Genomic DNA, 18,498 nt, shown 5'->3' with positions numbered 1-18,498 from the left:
TCCAGAAAAGAATGTCGGGTCCCCTGGAACTGGAGTCACAAAGGATTGTGAGCTGTCGTGGAGGTTCTGGGAACCAAACTCTGGTCCTTTCCAAGAGCAGCAAGTGCTCTCAGCTGCTGAGCCGTCCCTCCAGCCTTTCCCCCAAGTTCCCCTGACACCCGCTCAGCCCTTTCCCCCTTAGTTTATTATTATAGATGTACCAGGGTAGCCGGGGCTTGGTAGCAGGCTTGGCCGCACCAGGCAGGCACTTCCTCCCATGTATGATAAAGGCAGCAGGATCTCCCTCCCCAGTTAATTCAACATTACCCACTCTTACATTTCTAAGACTTGTACATCTCCCTCCCTGAAAATTCTAGTCTGGTGGTAGGGACTCCAAGTGGTAGGGAGGGAGGGAGGGAGGAGGGCAGCACCCTTCTCTGTCTAAGACCATTTATTGACAAAAAGAACTGGATTGGCAGGAACTTTGGTTTCTAGTTCAGCCATTTAGTAATTGTGGGGTTTGGCACAGTTCAGTTAGTTAATTTCTCTGACTCTTCATTAATTTTTTTTTTGTTTTTTTTTAAACAGGGCTTCTCTGGGTAGCCTTGGCTGTGCTGGAACTCATTCTATAGACCTGGCTGGCCTTGAACCTCATAGAGATGCACCTGGCTCCGCCTCCCGAGTGCTGGGATTAAAGGTGTGTGCCACCAGTGTCCAGCCCCTTCATAAACTGAATGAGCAGGGTTCATTCTTAAAAAAAAAAAAAAAAGGTGGCTCCTTGTTCTTGCAGAAGACCCGGGTTCAGTACCCAGCACCCACCTGGTGATTTGCAACTATCTATAATTCCAGTTCCAGGGGATCCAGTGCCTTCTTCTGGCCTCCATGGACACCAGACACTCACCTGGTACACATCCATACATGCAGACAAAACAAATCAATAAATAAAGGGCTGGGGAGGTGACTCAGCAGGTCAAGGCGCTCACTAGTTGCCAAGCCTGATGGCCTGAGTTTGATCCTCAGAACCAAAATGTTGGAAAGAAAGATCCAAACTACATCTACCTGGGAGACTGTCATTTCCACGGGGTCACTGGGAATGTACAAAGCCTCTTATGCTTGTGGAAGTTGAGGGAACAACTCAAGGAGGACACTGGCCTGGTAAGGAGCTCTTGATCTCAGTCCACAGATCCCAGTTCTTGGGAAGCTGGGCCAGGATTTTAAGTGTGAGACCAGCCTGGGCTACACAATCCATTGCGAGAAGCCTGAGCTGCAAACCAGATCATGTCTTCAAACAAAACTGGAAGAACATAGATGAATCCATGAAGGAGAGCTGGGGGGCGGGGGGAGGATTAAAATCATGCCTCTCTCCCTGACACGTGCTCAAGGGTCTTCTGGGAAAACACTGCTGTCTCCTCCCTACCAGATCCAGTCAGTTTTTTAAAAAAGGTTTTGATATGAAATTGGGGGAGTACCGTGAAGATGAAATGGGACAGAGAGGGGAGTCAAGTCACTTCTGTTACAAACGCACTCAGAATGGTCCCACACACACACTCCCTATCTGCAAAGTGAGTCCCTGGGTTTTCTGCTCCAGCAATCCAGAAACACTTATGTTGCAGATACCAAAGATGAATATGCACGTTGCAGGGGAGATCCTGAGTCGTCACGGATGGCTCAGCAGTAAAGGCGCTTGCTGCCAAGCCCGGTGAGCTGAGTTCCCCAGGACCCACATGGTGGAAAATGAGCACTGATTCCCACAAGCCCCCGAACTCCACATAGACACCGTACACTTCTACACACACATATGAATAATTTAATGAAATAAAATTTAAATAGAGAAATACTCAGGTTTGGGGCCTAAGAATGCAGAACAAACCAAAGGCGGAGATGAGAGGAGAGGGCGAGGAGGAGGTGGATGAACAGCTAAGGCCTTCGCGGGGCTTCTGCTTCCCCCCAGCGCTGTCTCCTCTACCTCAGTTTGGTCCTTGTCTCAGGGTCACCACCCCAGGTCCCCCCAACCCCCCGGGCTTCGCTTTGGCTCCTCCCTCTCCAAGCTGTTCTGGTGCAGCGGGCTGGCAGGGAGGCTGCATTTAGGCCCCGCCTAGGTCACGGGTCACGACTGCCGGTGCCAGAAGGTACGGAGCTTCTCACGGTGACTTCTGGCTGGTGGTGTCCCAACTCGGTGCGTGACTCCGCCCTCCCCGACCCCCCCGCCGCGCGTTTGTCTTCTCTCCGGAGCAGCGGCCGCTCACGCCCGAGTTCTCCGGTCCTCCTCGCTTGTCCCCAGCCCCGTGTGTCCTGGGATCCCATGGAGCCCGAGCAGAGCGCGTCCCCGGGGGACGGCGCTGCTGAGGTGCTGCTGAGCGAGCTGGAGCGGCAGGTGCAGGATGTGGTGCGGGCGAGCTCCTGGTGGGAGCGCCGCGGTGTGGACTGCGCTGTCCTCGCTGTCAGCTTGCTCGCCTTGCCGGCGGGTGAGACAAAGGCACTGGCTGCGGTTGGGGGTGGCGCGGGGCTGGAGGTGGTGCAGGCTGGAAGGGAACTTCAGGACTCTGGGACCCTGGATCCCAGTTCAGTCTCCAAAGTCTAGTTGGAGGGAGTCTACTGCATGTCCCGCTGGAGCTGGGAGCAAGTCCGATGCTTGGAAGTGGTGGAGAAAAAAGTTGCACAAGGAGTCCTGAATGGATAGAAGGGAAGAGCATGTTTTAAGGGGGACGCCCGAGATGGGCAGAGTGGGACTGAAGAAGTAGTCTGCACCTCTCGTGGTCTCATGGCTCTGTGACATCCAGTCCCCATCTCTGCTCTGGCTGGGGTTCAGGAGGGTGACCTGGCAGAATGTGGACAGCAGAATATCCTTGGCAAGCCCGTGGGGGGGAATCTTTAGTGCCCCAAATCCCACAGAGAGCCAATCCACTCCTCTCAGGCCCAGGAACCTGCCTGCCACAGGCCCAGGGCTGGCCTTCTTTGGCTTGGGGCTTGGGGAATTGTGTGCATGTTGGTCTGGGCCCGTATTTTCCAAAGCTGGCCAAAGATCCTGATCCCTGGTCCCTCCTCTCTGCAGGGTTCCTGTGCCTACGCTTCCATAGTGTCCTGGCCTTTACTACTGGCATCACCATCTTGGGCATCTGCCATTACACACTCACAGTCAAGGGCAGCCACCTGGCCACTCACGGTGCCCTCACAGAGTCCAAACGCTGGAACAAGATCTTGATGATTTTCTTTGTGGAGGTGAGGTTGGCAGTGGTGGGGCAGGCAGTTGCTGGGCATCTCCATGTTGGCAAGCAGCTGCTGCAGAGGGTTGGTGGACCCTAGTGGGCAGTGTACGACACAGTTCCTGTGTGTGTGTGTGTGTGTGTGTGTGTGTGTGTGTGTGTGTGTGCCCGCCCATCTATTCCTCTCAAGCCCTTGAGAGGAAGCTGGCATTAGTGAGTGGTCCTGCATCCTACAGAGCCCGGTGTCTGCCTTTGACAAATTAACTCGGCCTGCAACTGGCCAGTCTTGCTCTGGGGTTGTGTGTCTCACAGAAGCCTCTGGGTCCTGCAATCATGGCTCATTGTTTGAAGGGCAGATGGGGGAGGGGGTGGGGGTGGGGACAATGTCGCAGCACTCCAGCTCTGTGGCCTGCTCTCACACCTGCTGACCCTGCTGACGGCTCTGTGCTCCTCTAAGCCTCCAGGAAGGGCTCTGCTGTCTCTCTCCTTCCACCCACCCTCCTTGCTCTGCCTTCTCACCCGTGAGTCACTAGGAAGGCAAAGGTCACCGGACAGTTGTTCTTCAGGCCGCCCCAGATCCTCTGCCAAAGTTGTTCTCTCTTCTGCTCCAGGGGGACCCTCACCTAGCCACCCAGGTTCCCCAGGAATAGATGGGGAAGCTGCTAGCAGGAATAGGTCTGTCTGGAAAGGACTCGTTATTGGGACCAACCAACCCAATTGCTATCTTTTTAAAAAGCCATGTCGCTGTTTTTTAAATTTTATATAATGTTTGTTTTATTACATTTATTTACTTGTTTGTTTTAGGGGGGTTGCACGTGCCATGACACACCAGTGAAGTTCAGATGACAACATGCAGGGGTCAGTTCTCAGTTTTCTCTTGCCACCATATGGGTCCTGGGGATCCAGCTCAGGCCTTTAGGCTTGACCACAAGCTGAACTTGCTGAGTGACTGTGAAGGTCCTTCCTTTTATTTATGGGTATGTGTGTGCAACTGCATGTCTCTGTGTGCATTACATGCATACAGGGCCCATAGAGGCCAGAAGAGGGCATCAGATCCCCAGGAACTGGGGCCATTCAACATGGGTGCTGTGAACGGAACCCAGGTCCTCTGCACCAGCAGTAATTGCTTTCACCTGTGGAGCCATATCTTCTGCCCCTTAAATCATGTAACTTTTTATACAGCTTTAGGTAAACACCACACACACACACACACACACACACACACACACACACACACACACATCCCTTTTGATATACCACACATTGAGTGGTGGGAACATTTCTTACCTAGCATTCTCTGTCCTCTCCTCCCCTCAATACTCTCTTACGAGCCCAGGCTTCTGATGGGGTAGGAGCATGAAGAACCCACAGGCTGTGGATTCCTAGGGTCAATTTTAAAATACCCCCCCCTTTCCAGGAAGCTCTGGGTCTGCCTAGACTCGGAGGCACAGTTGGAGCCTGGGGTCAGGGTCTGTCACCTGCCGGGAGAGGCAGGGGTGATGTCTGTATCATTTGTATAAACAGTATCCCAATGCTGGGACTCAGAGCGCAGGCTTAATCCTGCTTGGGTTTTCTAAAGTGGTGCTGTGTGCTAGGAGCCTGTGGTAGCCAGGGAATAGAAAATGCTGTCAATCACAGATTAACCAACTGCAGGGAGTTTATTGTGTGGAGGTTACTCTGAAGAAGTCTTATCAGGCCGTTAGATAACTGATGCCTGATCAAGCAGGAGGACTTCTGATTTTTTTTGACTGCCTGGGGACAGAAGAGCCCTCCTCTGTGTGGAGTGGAGGCAGGGAGGAGACACTGAAATGTCCTCTTGGCCTGCCCTGCTTGGTAGCTCCTTCAGTACCTTGGCACAGTGACCTGTGGAACCAGACAGCCTTAGGCCTGAGTTCTGTCTGTTGCACACAGCTTTGTCCCATGTGAACTCGGTTCACTGGCCTCATCTTTGCCTCTTCCTTTGACCCAGTTCTTAGCAGCTCTTCTGTCAGTATTTGCTGGCCATGGCCTTGCATTCCACTTGTGGACAAGGTCTACAGGAAAGTTAGCTAGTGGTGTGTGTGTGTGTGTGTGTGTGTGTGTGTGTGTGTGTGTGTGTGTGTTATGTTCTGCAGGCCTATGCCCTTTTGCGGCTGGGGAGGAAAGGCCTGGACTCCCCCCTCACGTCCTGACACTGTTGACTGGGCTGCAGTGGCCTTTGGTGAGCTGTGAGCAACGAGAAGTAGTTTTGCCAGTCCGTCCCTCCAAGTGACCTGGGCAGGGAGGCATCTCTATTTTCCAACCTTAGAGAGAACTCTGGTTCCTCTCTAGGACTGGTTCCCAAGTATGGGGGAGTGTGGGTCAGCCCCACCTGGCTGGCATGTATAGGGCAACGTCTTTGGAGCCTTGTGCCTTGATTGGAGTCCCAGCCCCAATAGTGGCGCCAAGCTTGAGCAAGGTGGTTAATTCTATATCCGGGGTTAGTTTCTTCATGGACCCCACAAGCGTGATAACACAACCTTCTCGTTACCCCTGCGAGGGCGCTGGATGAGACAGTGCAACTTTCCAGGCCTGCCTTCCATGAGCCATAGTGTCGCTTTGTGTTTTCCAGTTGGCGAGGACACACTGACAGCTGCAGGGCAGCATGGACTGATGGTTTGTTTTGTTGTTGTTCTGTGCTTGTTAACCGTGAGGCTGCAGAGCCTGGCAGAGCGGTGCAGGTGTTGGTTGGTATTGGGTTACCTGGCACAGGACAGGCTCTCCTGGCCTGGGAACCTCCGAGGTACACGGGACTCTTCCTGGACCCCGGACTCTCACTTCTACCTCCTGCTGTCTTCTCCAGTCATCCCCCTAGAGACATCATTACTGCAGAATATCTGGTCTTCCTTTGGTTCCTTCCCTGGGTTCCTTTGGGGATTCTACAGAGTCTGCAGCTCCAGGCATCAGCGGGGTCCTTCTGGTTTTCTTTGGTAATCCAGTGTTTGGTAATAGTATCTTGTGGCCTGCTGGGTCTAAGCTGACCCAGTGACTCTGGAGAGCAGAAACACAGAATGGAATAGGGCTATCACTCTAGGCTGTATTCAAAATCACGAACCCCTACCCACACCAGAAGAGTTTTCTCTGAGGACCCCCTTCTGGCCTACTTGAGGAAGTTCCTACCCTAGTCTTACCCAGCAAGCATTTTCTTTCCTGGTTACATCACCCAGGCTGCTAGGTATATCCTTGGAGTTGGCCAGGGAATGATGTCATGCTAGGACGACCACCAGAAGATAGAATGAGCAGGTCATTATGGTTTAAGTTCTGAATTTGAGGATTAACCTCTGAAAAGCCTTTAGTATCGCAGCCAAGAATGCTCCCCTGAACGGGCGGGAACCAGCCATGCTAATCACGAAGCTCTTTATTATGTCTCCTCTTTAAACCCTCTTGTACACTCAGGTTTGGGCTGTGGGGGTGGAGCCACAGCTGATCCACTAGGAATCCTGTGCAGCTCGCTGTGTCCCACAGGGGAAGGCCCGTCACCACCCATAGGTCCCCTGTGGTCCAAACCACAGAGAATCCCAAGCCTAGTCCTGATCCTCATCTGCTCCCTCCTGGCTGAGTCCAGAGCTGCCCCATCAAGGCTGTTCCCTCTGGCCCATCTCACCATCTTCTGCCTGCTCCCATCAGGCCTCGATTGAATAAGAGCTGCCATGACCGATATAGTTTTCTTTTTGGGTGCTAGGGATTGAATGCAGGGTCTTGTGTGTAGCACACACCTGCTCTGTCTTTGAGCTGTACCCCAGTCTTAACTATGGCCGGCCTCTCTCTCTCTCTCTCTCTCTCTCTCTTTCTCTCTCTCTCTCTCTCTCTCTCTCTCTCTCTCCCTCCCTCCCTCCCTCCCTCCCTCCCTCCTTCTCTCTCTCTTTCTCTCTTTTTACTTTAAAAATCTTATTTAGAGGACCCATGCAGATATTCAGTACAAAATACACTGCTGTACACAAACTTTCAAGTCTTATAATAATTACAGATTCACACGACATCTCAGTGTAGGGGAGAGAAGTCTAGTGGATTGGATCAGTCATTTCTGTTTCCTTCCAGTAATTACATTTATGTATCATTCAATATCAAAACCAAGGAAGCTGACGTTAGCACTTGTTTTTAGTTCTCTGCCTTTTTATCACATGTATAGATTTTTCAATATGCCCGGTCCCAAGAAGTGACATGAACAGGCTGTGGGGATGAGTGTTTGCCATGCAAGTGTAAGGATGGGAGACTGAATCTTCAGAATCCCATAAGTGATGGGTGGATTTGTCGGCCCAGCTGTAAGTCCTGCTTCAGGAAGTAGAGAGAGTGGAATCCCCAGAGCAAGCTAGCTATCAGGACTGGCTGTACTGGCAAGCTCTGGGTTGGCCTGAGAGACACCATCTCACAGGATAAGGTGGAAGAGTGATTGAGGAATCCTGCCATCAACTTCAGGATTCCACATGTACACTCACCCAGGTGCACATACATCCACATGCACACACACACACACACACACACACACACACACACTTGAAAAATGGATGGGGGTGGGGGAAGCAGCCTGGTCTTTAAAATCAGTGGCATAGAGGCTGAGAAACCCTGGAAGAATTTTAGAAGAGCAGCTGGTGAGGTGTCTGGAAGCCACCAGGTTCTCACAGGGGCCCAGATGAAAGGGGCCAAGAAGGCCCATGTGCCAAGCAGAGGAATCGGTACTTTGTCTTGTAGCCAAAGAGGTTTGCCATGAGACAGAGCTTAAAAAGTCCAGGGGTGGTATGGTATGGTACCACAGCCTTTAACCCAGCACTTAGGAGACAGAGGCAGGTGGATCTCTGTGAGTTTAAGGCTAGCCTGGTCTACAGAGTGAGATCTTGCCTCAAAAACAAAGTCTGGGGCTAAGTTTTCCTCCTGGGACATCACCCAAGTTATTAGTTCTGTCCATTCCCTTCTTTAAACATTCCGGAACCCTTTGTTTTATTTTCTCCTGTTAAATAAACAGGATCTGGGGCTGGGGCTCAGTTGGTAGGGATCTTGCCTAGCATGCACGAAATTACAACAGTGCTGCATAAAACCAGGCCTGGTGGCTCACACCTGTAACCAGCACTAGACATGTAGAGGCTGGAGTATTAGGAGTTCAAGGTCATCCTCAGTTATACAGGGAGTTGGAGACCTTGTCTAAAACAAAAACAAAAACAAAAACAAAAACAAAAACAAACAAAAACTACTTTGCAGGACTGAAAAACAAGTATGAAGTTACAGCAGCATGACCTGAATGGGCAGAAACTGGGTCATTCCCCTAGTTGGATCTGCGGCAGATGAGGCAGGAAGCTGGCTGGAGGCTGCTGCTAGAGAGGCCAGGAGGAAGATAGGAGGGATCCTAGGCCCAGGCTGGGGTGCAGGGAAGGTGGGTGCAGGAGGGTGTTGGCTGTGTGCCATCGAGCACAAGAGGGGAGGGGTGGAGGAGTGAGAAGGGTCAAGGGTAAAGTCTAGGTCTCCAGGTGGAAGCCAAGGGCATCACGGGGCCCCTCCTGAAATGGCCAGGAGTTGGGGCAGCAATTTGGGCAGGGTTCGAAAGAAGGGTGGTGGTCGTCGTCCCTCAGGCGGGGGACAGCAGGCTATGGTGAGCCCAGCTCCTTTTCTTCTCTAAGAACCCTCTGGCCGGTTCCCGGGATAGGCAGTCCCTCCCCAGCTCTGGGTGGTGGCGCCTCAGCTGTAGGTTTGTCAAAACAATTGGAAAAAACCTGAGCTTCAAGTAAGCCACCAGTATTTTTTTAAAATAAATACACCCCAAATGTGACATGGGTGTTACTGCAGGCTGGGTTTTCCCAGCTGCCCCATTCAGGGGAATGCAGGTGCCTGAGTGTGGGTCCTCAGGATCTAGGAATGGACAGGGGTGTGACTTAACCACTCTGAGGATAAGAGCCGGACAATGGTGAGGCCCCAGTCCTGACAGCTTGCTTGGGCCAGAAGGAGCCACAGGATCTTTCCCGCCTGCCCCTGGTGTTCCCACAGGCCTAGCATGGGGCCCCCGACACCCTCGGGTGCTGCAGGATACTTAAGTGAACAAGCAACTGCATTCATGAACAAATGAATGATTGGGAGTTTTGAGGGCCCTGAAATGTAAGCGAAGAGCCATCAAAAGGAACTCACACCCATTCATACTACTCCCCACATGTCTTGAGTGTTCAGAGTGTGAACACTGTAGAGACAGAGCACTCTTGAATCTTCCGGAAGGCACCCGCCGCAGAGGTTGGTGAGTGGTATTAAGAAGCTGCACCCACCTTGAGGTTTCTGGAACTTTCTCTGGGTCTGGATGAGGAAACCTCTTTGGTAAGACTTGGAAATGGTCCTTTACAGCTGGGTGTGGTGGCATGTACCTGTAATCCCAGCACTCAGGAGGCCAAGACAGGAAGACTGAGAGCTCCAGGCCAGCCTGGGCTACACATCCAGATCCTGTCTCAAACAATTACGACAGTTTACAGAAAGGATACAACCCATTTTACAAGTAACTCAGCAGCATCAATCATTTCCCTTTGTCCTTGAGTGGATGGGTAATGGGCACACATACTACATACTACAGTCTACATACTACAATCCACCTTCCTCTTTTTTCCTCCAAATCACTCCCTTCTCTCTCTCAGGAGAGAACATCTAAACGGGACTGAGGGGGTGGATAGGGTTAGGAGCACTCAGTGTACATTCCCAGCACCCACACTGGGCAGCTTGCAAGTCTTATAACTCCAGCTCCAGGGAGTATAATGGCCCAGTCTGGCCTCAGTGAGCACTTGCACATAAGTGTGCATACTTACATGCAGACACACACATACACCAAAAGGGGGGGGGACCTAGAAATCTAGTTATGAAACAACCTCAGATAAGTTCTTATTAATAGAAACCATTGGCTCTGCAAGTCTCAAGTCACATCACAAATCACCAGTCACACTTGAGGGCCTTGGCTTGTGCCTGGGACCTTTCCGAGAAGCCTCTAGGTACCTGAGGGTACCCATCTCTAGATGCACAGTCCTGGTCAGGCTCCAGGCTGGTTCTGGCATTGACTCTCCAAGAACAGTTGCTGGTGGGCTGCAGGGAGAAGGGGAGCAGGTGCCAGAAGCGAAATCAACTGTCGGTGGGCAGCGAGGGCGCTGCACTCAGCTGGCATCTCTTGGTAAAAGGACTGGCCTTGGGGAAGAGCACACAGTTACTTCCGGGTGCCACAGAGATGGCTCGGGAAGTAAAAGCAGCCACAATACAGTCCCAGTGACCTGAGCTTGATCCTGGAACCCGTGTAAAGGTGGAAAGAGAGAACTGATTCAACAAAGTTGTCCTCTGACCTCCTCACGTGCATCATGGCATTTGTGTGCCCACACATAACATACACACACACACACACATATTAATAAAACAAACAAAAGGAATTAGCTTCTACGTGGGGCAGATCCCCAGAGGTATAAAACATACCCTGGCAGGCCAGTGGGTAAGGCAGGCCTGACTCTGAGATCTGGTGCTTGGTGCATGTGCCCTGCAGTCTGCCTGCCTCACAGCAGCTGGTATTGAGAAGCTTCCTCTTCTGCAAACAGGGGAGCATCTTCACTAAAGTCATCAAAATCTTCTGGCCTGGATAAAACACTTGAAGCCTTACATCTGCATGCTCATCTGCATATATCTACATAAGAAACAACCTAGCACCTCTTTTGCATTCAGAATGATTGCTCTCCTTGCCAGAGTGTGTGCTGCGCTTTGGTGAGTGGCACTGCCAAAGAGTCACTCGAGGGAGATATTGGCTCTGGGCATATTAGTGCCCCAATGTCCCTTCAGCCTGCATTGTGGGCTCTACAGGAAGTGATCCCCTTGTACCCTCAAACCACTCCCAGAAACTTTTCCTTATTCCTCCAAGCTCAGGCTGCCAAGTAGTGTCAGGAAGGCACAGCTGTTTGCCAGGTACACACACAAAATAATTGTGGCGGATTCCAGCTTTACCTGCACTGACGGATAACCTCTGAGGTTTGACAAGTTGCCTAGCCGGTAGCCAGTGAGGGAGCGGCAATCCAGTGATCCAAGTTCCTTGTCCCTAAATGCTTTGCAGAGCAACACCAAGTAGATGCCTGGCTGCCTCACGGGGGTCACGGATGCTTGAGAGAAGATGGACAAGTTAGATTACTGTGGACGCAGAGGAGGGTGGGTAGGAAGGCTGGAAGTGTTCTCAAGGCTCCTTGGGTTCTGCTTCGTCCACTTGTGTCCGACATGGACCCAGTGCCCTTTTGGCTTCCCCTCTAGGTCTGCACAGCCTTTCCTGCAGAGTTTGGTAAGTTCAGCCACGTCAACATGCACCATGGTTACACCAACGTGGTGGGCCTGGGAGACTCGAGCACATGGAAGATGCCGTGCCTCAACCGCTACGTCTACATGCTCCTTGCACCGCTCTTGATCCCCGTCTTAACTCCACTGGTAGCTCTTGGTGAGGACCGGACGGATTGGGGTGTCCTGACGACCCGCCCCAGCCCTCTTCCCTTCCCTCCTGGTTACTGCTCTTGATCCCCGTCCTAATCCCACTGGTAGTTCTTGGTGAGGACCGGATTGGGGTGTCCTGACGACCCGCCCCAGCCCTCTTCCCTTCCTTCCTGGTTTTGTGGGCCCTGCTGTGGAGGTAGCTGGGAGCCACGAGTCAAGACTGTCCGAGGCAGCCAAGCTGGGTGGAAAGAACCCCGGATCTGATCCAGGTCTCTCCTTTACTTACTGGCTGGTGGCTGTGGGCAGGTAACTTGACCTGCCTGCCTTAGGTTCTTCGCCTGCTCAAGGATGGTGTGAAAATATAAGGAGCCCACACGTATATCCCACAGATATACGGGAGCTTTGTACGGGCTGGAGAGGCGGCTCAGAGGTTAAGAGGGCTTCCTGCTATTCCAGAGGACCAGACTTCAATTCCTAGCATCTGCACTGGGTTGCTCACAATCCCCTGTAACTCCAGCTTCAGGGGGAATCAATCAATACCTTCGGCTTCCATGGGCACCAGCACTTACACACACACACACACACCCCACAAAATTATAACATAAAATCTTAGGGTGTGTGGGGTCACTGTAGATGTCCTGTACAAACCACACTGCAGGCCTTGACCTTAGTTAGGGTGCAAAGGCAGGATATGCTTTTCATGTTGTCTAGGTTCACTGAACACACCCAGAGCACTCTTCTACCTTAACACTCCTGGTTACCAGGGAGCCGGCTCATGATGGCTCTCCCTTACATCACCTCTTGTCCCTCTGACAGAACATTTGAGGAAGGAAGAGCTGAGGGTGGCACTTCGGACACTGGGCTTCATGTCCCTGGGCCTTTATTCTCAGTACTGGCTGCTCCTGAATGTGTCCGGCTTCAAGAGCCCCAGTTCAGCACTGGCTTGCATGCTGCTTGCCAGATCCCTGCTGGCCCACCCCTATCTCCATGTCAACATCTTCCAGGTAAGCTCCCAGCCCTGGACTCAGGCAGCTAAGAGGATCATCTACAGCTGTCCGACAGCAGGCCAGACTCAAGCTTTAGGTAGAGAAAGGTCACCAAAGGACGCTTTCCCCAATTCCTGCTCCTCCCCTGTCACGGTGGGTCATCACAGGAAGTCTGGGTTTCAATGAAGCCTTTGCCTGGTCCTGGAGAGATCCTCCTTGCTTTCTTCTCCAGTCTAAATCCTACCCATCATTCAAGGTCAAGTTTACATATCCCCTTCTACTGTTTCGTTCAATTAGTACATAGAAACACCTTCTCTACTAGGCACCTCCCTGGGTCAGGCACCTCCCTGGGTCAGGCACCTCCCTGGGTCTAGGTTGCCTTGAGGTAAACAAGTACTTCATTTGAACTGAGACAAGTAGATGGGACATAGTGAGAGGATGGAGTAATTAGCTGCAGATGTGCCCAGTGCCAGGGGATTGTGCAGAAACCTAACAAGTCTTCACCCATAGGGGAGCAACGAGGTCTCCCCGTAGAAACGGTGCCGAACTCCTGGCTGTTCTCAAAGACCTTCCGTCTTCTGCCCTGCCCTTGGCCTGCCTCGTGGCATTGGCTGGGCCCTCCCTTTGCTCTCCTTGAGCTTGGACACACAGGCAAAAGCATGCTACTGGTGTGAGGCATGCAGGGTCACAAGAACAAGCAGTGAGTGAGGGGCATTTGAATGCCAGGGTTCTGAAAAGATGCATAGACAAAGCCCTTCATCGCCCAAATGGGGAGAGGCCCAGATGTGGGAAAGACTCAGCTCACCACAGACTGAGTTAGCCCTGGAATTTGGCTAGAGCTTTCTCACACTTCTAGGGTCCCACTGGCCTCTGTACACTTGGTGAAGACAGACCCAGGGTTGTCTAAGCCCCCACAGGGTGTGACCCATATGTCTATCACAGCACATCGGATTGCCTATGTTCTCCCCGGACAAGAAGCCCCGACGGATTTACATGATGAGCCTGGGGGTGCTGAACCTGCCACGGCAGCCACTGCTGGACTGGGCATTCGGCCACTCGCTCATCAGCTGCCATGTGGAGCATCACCTCTTCCCGTGGCTCTCTGACCACATGTGCCTGAAGGTAGCCAAACGCTGGGAAGAGGGGTGGGAGGAAGGGCCTGTCTGAGGGTGGATGGTGGGGAACCTGCAGGTACATCTCAACTCTGGGTCCCTTCACTGGCTTCTTCAAAGGTCACCCAGGAAGAGCAGCCTGGAGTACAAGTAACAACATGGATTTTATACCAGAGTCACCTGGGTTTCCTAGTAGCAATATGACTCTGGGCAAGTTCACTGAGCCTCAGTTTCCTAGTCTGTAAAATGGGAGGGGACAGGGTTCATCTTGATGATTCTGAAGATGAAATTAGATCTGAAATATTTGACCCAAAGAAGATGCTTAGCAGAGGGAGCTGAGGAGGGTGGACATGTAGTTGAGAGTCTTGTGGGAAGTGAGGGTGAGAGGCCATTCCTCCCTCTAGGATAGGGTAGAAGGATTCGAAAGCTCTCCAATACTTCAGCCCCTCACGTCCCCAGCAGAGAATGGCTAGGGTTCGACAAGGGAGCTCAGTGGTGGGCAGCCCGCTGCAGGCCTGCGACTCAGAGGGCTCTCTCCTTTTGCGACTCTTTCTCAGGTGAAGCCCTTGGTATCCAAGTTTCTTCATGACAAGCAGCTGCCCTATAATGAGGACTCCTATCTGGCTCGCTTCCAGCTGTTCCTCAGTCACTATGAGGAGTTCATGGTGCATGCCCCTTCCATCACCGAGCTGGTGGGGCTGCAGTGAAGGCTGGCTCCCCGCCCTGGCCCAGTCCTGGCCCTCCTGCACTGCTGGCCCCGGTGGATCTGGAATACGGTGCTCTCAGGAAGATGGTGAAGCAGAGCAGATTGTGCCTGATGTCCCAGGGGTCTCCTGCTCTGGGGCTTCTCGGGGAGTTGAGTGGGGGTGGGGTGCTGGGAGAAGGACTGAAAGCAATGCAGAGGCTGCGCTTCCTGATCCACCTCGGCCTCGGCCGACTCCATCTCAGGATCCCTTTCTCTGCTGCATCTGAGCCAGGGTAGGGCTAAGGGGGCTGGTGACAGGTGAGGTGGGATCCTATGCTCGGGTGGAGGGGATACAAAGAGAAGGGCCAGCCTCCTCAGCCCAGACCTCCCTGGTGCCTAAGAGCCATTTACTTCCCAAGCTGCTGCTTCCTCCCATACCTTCTGAGGTTCTAGTCCCCCGCGGCCAACAGGATGAGGTCATTTTTTGGCAGCCCCCCCCCCCAGCTCTTCAATCAAAGGATCCTGTGCCAGACCACGCTCAGCAGCCCCAGGACCCACAGTGTCAGTGAGATAAAAGTGGGTGTATTTCCAGGGAGGTGCTCCAGAGGGGAACAAATGCCTCAGGCATGAAATTGGAGAAACCCCCCCCCAGCTTTGAGCATGACCTTGGCTAGCTCTAGACAAGTCTGCTTTGTTCCGTGTTTAGAAGGATCCAACCTGGGTGAATTACTGGGAGGCAGCTGAGGATGGAGACAGTGAACTGGAGCTGGGCCAGGAGGACCGGGAGGGATGGACAAAGCAGGGCGGGTGGGGTGAGACAGGAGAGTTGAGGACAAGGGCTAGGCCTGGCTGTGGGAGGGCGGTTTGCAACTTGGGTGGGAGCCAATGTTGCCAAACCTAGGAAGAAGCCACGCTGGGGACACCACCAAGATCCAGCCCAACAGGCAACTGAGATGGAGCTGCCTCAGCCAGAGGATGGAGCAGAGGGTTCCCGGAAGGACCCGGTGGAGACAGGAGGAGGGACTGCAAGGTTGACCGGCACCGGGAGGCCAGGGCGGTTAGTTCATAGCCTGGCTTCTCACCTTAGCCCTCCGGACATTTGGCTGATTCACACACTCAGGCTGTGCCGAGCACTGTGCGCACCCTTGGCTTCTGCTGACTGGATGTTAGGAACCCAAATCATGACAATCAAAATTGTCTCCTGATACAGCCATATGTCTCCTGAGTGGCAAAAACTGCCCTTGATTGAGAACACACAAGTCATCCTTCTGAGTGCAAACTGCTTTTTCAGTTAAATCACTGGGTGGAAGGGTGGACTTCCCTGACAATGGGAGGCTGAATGCTAGCAAAAGGGAACCAATAGGATGGACAGAGAGCTGGGAGGCCCAGCCTGTTGGAGCCCATCTTGGGTCTGGTGTGGCCTAGGCAGAGGTAGCTGTTGCCAGCCTGGACAGCCCTTTCCTACTGTCTTCACCTGGCCCTCCTCTAGTGGCGACCATGGCTTCCTCCAGGACCCTTTCCTCCAGCTGTGGCTCTTCCCAGCCTCTCCTCTGGGCTCCTTCTGGGCAGGGCCTGGCCTGGCAGTGGCTACTAGCTGCTGCCGGCCCCTAGGTGCTTCTCTGCCTCTGTATCTCTGCTCAGAGGTCCTTCTTCACAAGCCCTTCACTCTTCCTTTTGAGTCTGTGCCCTCTGTTCCCTGCTGGGAGGCTCCCGGACAGTAGTTTTGGCTCCAAGCCACCCTCTTGGGTTGGGGTGGGCTTGGCAGCCGCCACCACCTCCTGCTTTGCTGTATGTCATCGCTGGTCATTTGAAATGCATTAGCAGTTCAGAAGGGGCCTTAGGGCCTGAGAGTGTAATTCATCAAACTGCAAATTCTCCCTATGAAAAATGCAATGTCAGAAAAGGGTCCTGGCAGCATACCCAAAGCTAATGATTAAAACTATCCAAACACACGACCAGTGACTCATTGTTATTGATCTGGGCCTGAATGAGATACATTCCAGGGCAGCAGCTAGAGGCCCTGGGGACAGACCTGACTATACTATGGGCACACTAGGAGCAAGTCGCTTAGTGTCCCCGATATGTGATTATCTGTTACTCTAAGGACGTGGGCTGGATACAGAACTAAGAGAAAGCATTAGGAATTCACGAAGTACTTCCAGGCTCTGCAGGATCCTGGAGTCTAATGTAGAGCAGAGTATATGGGAAGTGGCAGTACTGATGACCACAATCATAACTGATGTTTGCTTACCACAAACAGTGAAAGTTTCTTGTTTTGTTTTTTTGTTTTTTTCTTGAGACAGGGTCTCACTCTATAACCCTGGCTGGTCTGGACCTCACCTGATGGCTGACCTTGAACTCCGAGATCCACCTGCCTCTACCTCAGTAATTTTTAACCTTTTTAAAGCTGTGACCCTTTAATACAGTTCTTCATGTTGTGGTGACCCTCCCCCCCAATCATAAAACTATTTTCGTTGCTACTTCAAAACTGTAATTTTGCTGCTGTTAAGAATTGTAATGTAAATATCTGATATGCAGGACATCTGAAATTCAAACCCTGTGAGAGGGCTGTTCAACTCCCAAAGGGTCCTGACCCACAGGTTGAGAACCACTGCTCTACCTTCAAAGTGCTGGGACTAAAGGTATACACCACCAGGCCAGGCTAGTTGTCTTTATCTGTTACCTAATTTCAATCTTTACAAGTTAGAATGATTTTTTTTTCATGTTATAAAGGGAGAAAAAGAAGTTGAGGTTAAACCTCTCAATATAATGACTGTTAAATTCAGACTCTGGATTTGAACTCAGTGACTCCAGAATCCATGCTATTGACTCTCATAGACGCTGCTTCTGAATGGGAAGCCCTATAGAGATTTTGGGTGTTTGACCTGAATTTCTATCTCTTTCTTCCACAAGACAGGATAATTGGTGATTTTATCATTAAAAGTAATTCTTTAGGGACTGAGGCTGAGGCTCAGTCTGGTACATGCCTAGCATGCAGCAGACCCTGGAGTCAGTTCCCATCACTGCTAAGACCAGGTCTGGTGGCACATGCCAGTAATTCCCAGCACTCGGAGGTAGAGGCAGGAGGATCAGGAGTTCAAGGTCATCCTCAGTTACACAGCAAGTCAAGGCTAGCTTGGGCTCAGAGATCTTGTCTAAAAGAAAAAAAAAAAAAAACAGGGCTGGAGAGATGGCTCAGCAGTTAAGAGCACTTGCTGCTCTTCCAGCAGTCTTGAGTTCAATTCCCAGCAACCACATGGTGGCTCACAACCATCTATAGTGGTATCTGATACCTTCTTCTGGCATAAAGGTGTACATGCAAGTAGAGCACTCATACATAAATAAATAAAAGGAAAAACCAGAAAGGTAAATCCCTTATGAATTACCCACTGGATGCTAGGCACCCTGTAATGCTCTGGGAATCCCTTATGAGTACCTATTGGATGCTAGGCACCATGTGATGCTCTGGGAATGAGTGAATGAGATTGTCCCTGCACCCCACCATTTTCATGAAACCTACAGTTTTTTCACAATTTTTGTGTAAAAGGCCAGATATATATTTTGGGTGTTGTGGACAATATGATCCCAGTCACAACTCAACCGTGCCATTAAAGTGTTAAAAACAGCCATATGAACATGCCCCCAGGGCTCAGGGACCACTGTGGAAGAGGGGGCAGAAAGATTGTAAGCGACAGAGGTCAGCGAAGATCAGAGCAAAACAGTGTTTTCTGGACACAACAGGACCACAGCACTCATGAACTCAGAGCAGCCAGTGGTTGCCAAGACACAAGACCAAGCCAGTGAGAAAATTCTAGGATAGAGGGGTGTCTTACTTAGGGTTTTTATTGCTGTGAAGAGACACTATGACCACAGCAACTTATATAAAGGAAAACATCTAATTGGGGCTCGCTTACAGTTCAGAGGTTTAGTCCAATATCATCATGGCGAGAAGCATGGCGGCCCACAGGCAGACATGGTGCCGGAGGGGGACTGAGAGTTCTACATCTGGATCCTTGGCAGCAGAAAGGAAGAGTGACTCTGGCCTGGCTTACGCGGCTAAAACTTCAAACCCCGCCCCCAGTGACAAGGCCACACCTCCTAACAGA

The 18,498-nt window shown here is 51.8% G+C and overlaps 1 protein-coding gene across 1 annotated transcript; it reads left to right on the top strand.

Moving 5' to 3' along the window:
• Nucleotides 1–2,106: 2,106 nt before the first annotated feature.
• Nucleotides 2,107–16,344, top strand: Fads6 (fatty acid desaturase 6). The gene is made up of 6 exons (XM_006997737.4): nt 2,107–2,444; nt 3,032–3,198; nt 11,436–11,616; nt 12,426–12,613; nt 13,538–13,717; nt 14,265–16,344. Exons 1-6 carry the CDS (start codon nt 2,282–2,284, stop codon nt 14,412–14,414), a joined length of 1,029 nt encoding a protein of 342 aa, XP_006997799.1. The 5' UTR covers nt 2,107–2,281; the 3' UTR covers nt 14,415–16,344.
• Nucleotides 16,345–18,498: the final 2,154 nt, after the last annotated feature.

Source organism: Peromyscus maniculatus, chromosome 8 (assembly GCF_049852395.1).
Source record: "Peromyscus maniculatus bairdii isolate BWxNUB_F1_BW_parent chromosome 8, HU_Pman_BW_mat_3.1, whole genome shotgun sequence".
NCBI classification, from domain to species: domain Eukaryota; kingdom Metazoa; phylum Chordata; class Mammalia; order Rodentia; family Cricetidae; genus Peromyscus; species Peromyscus maniculatus.
Note: the sequence above shows the minus strand (reverse complement) of the source record. Positions and strands in the feature narration are given on the sequence as shown.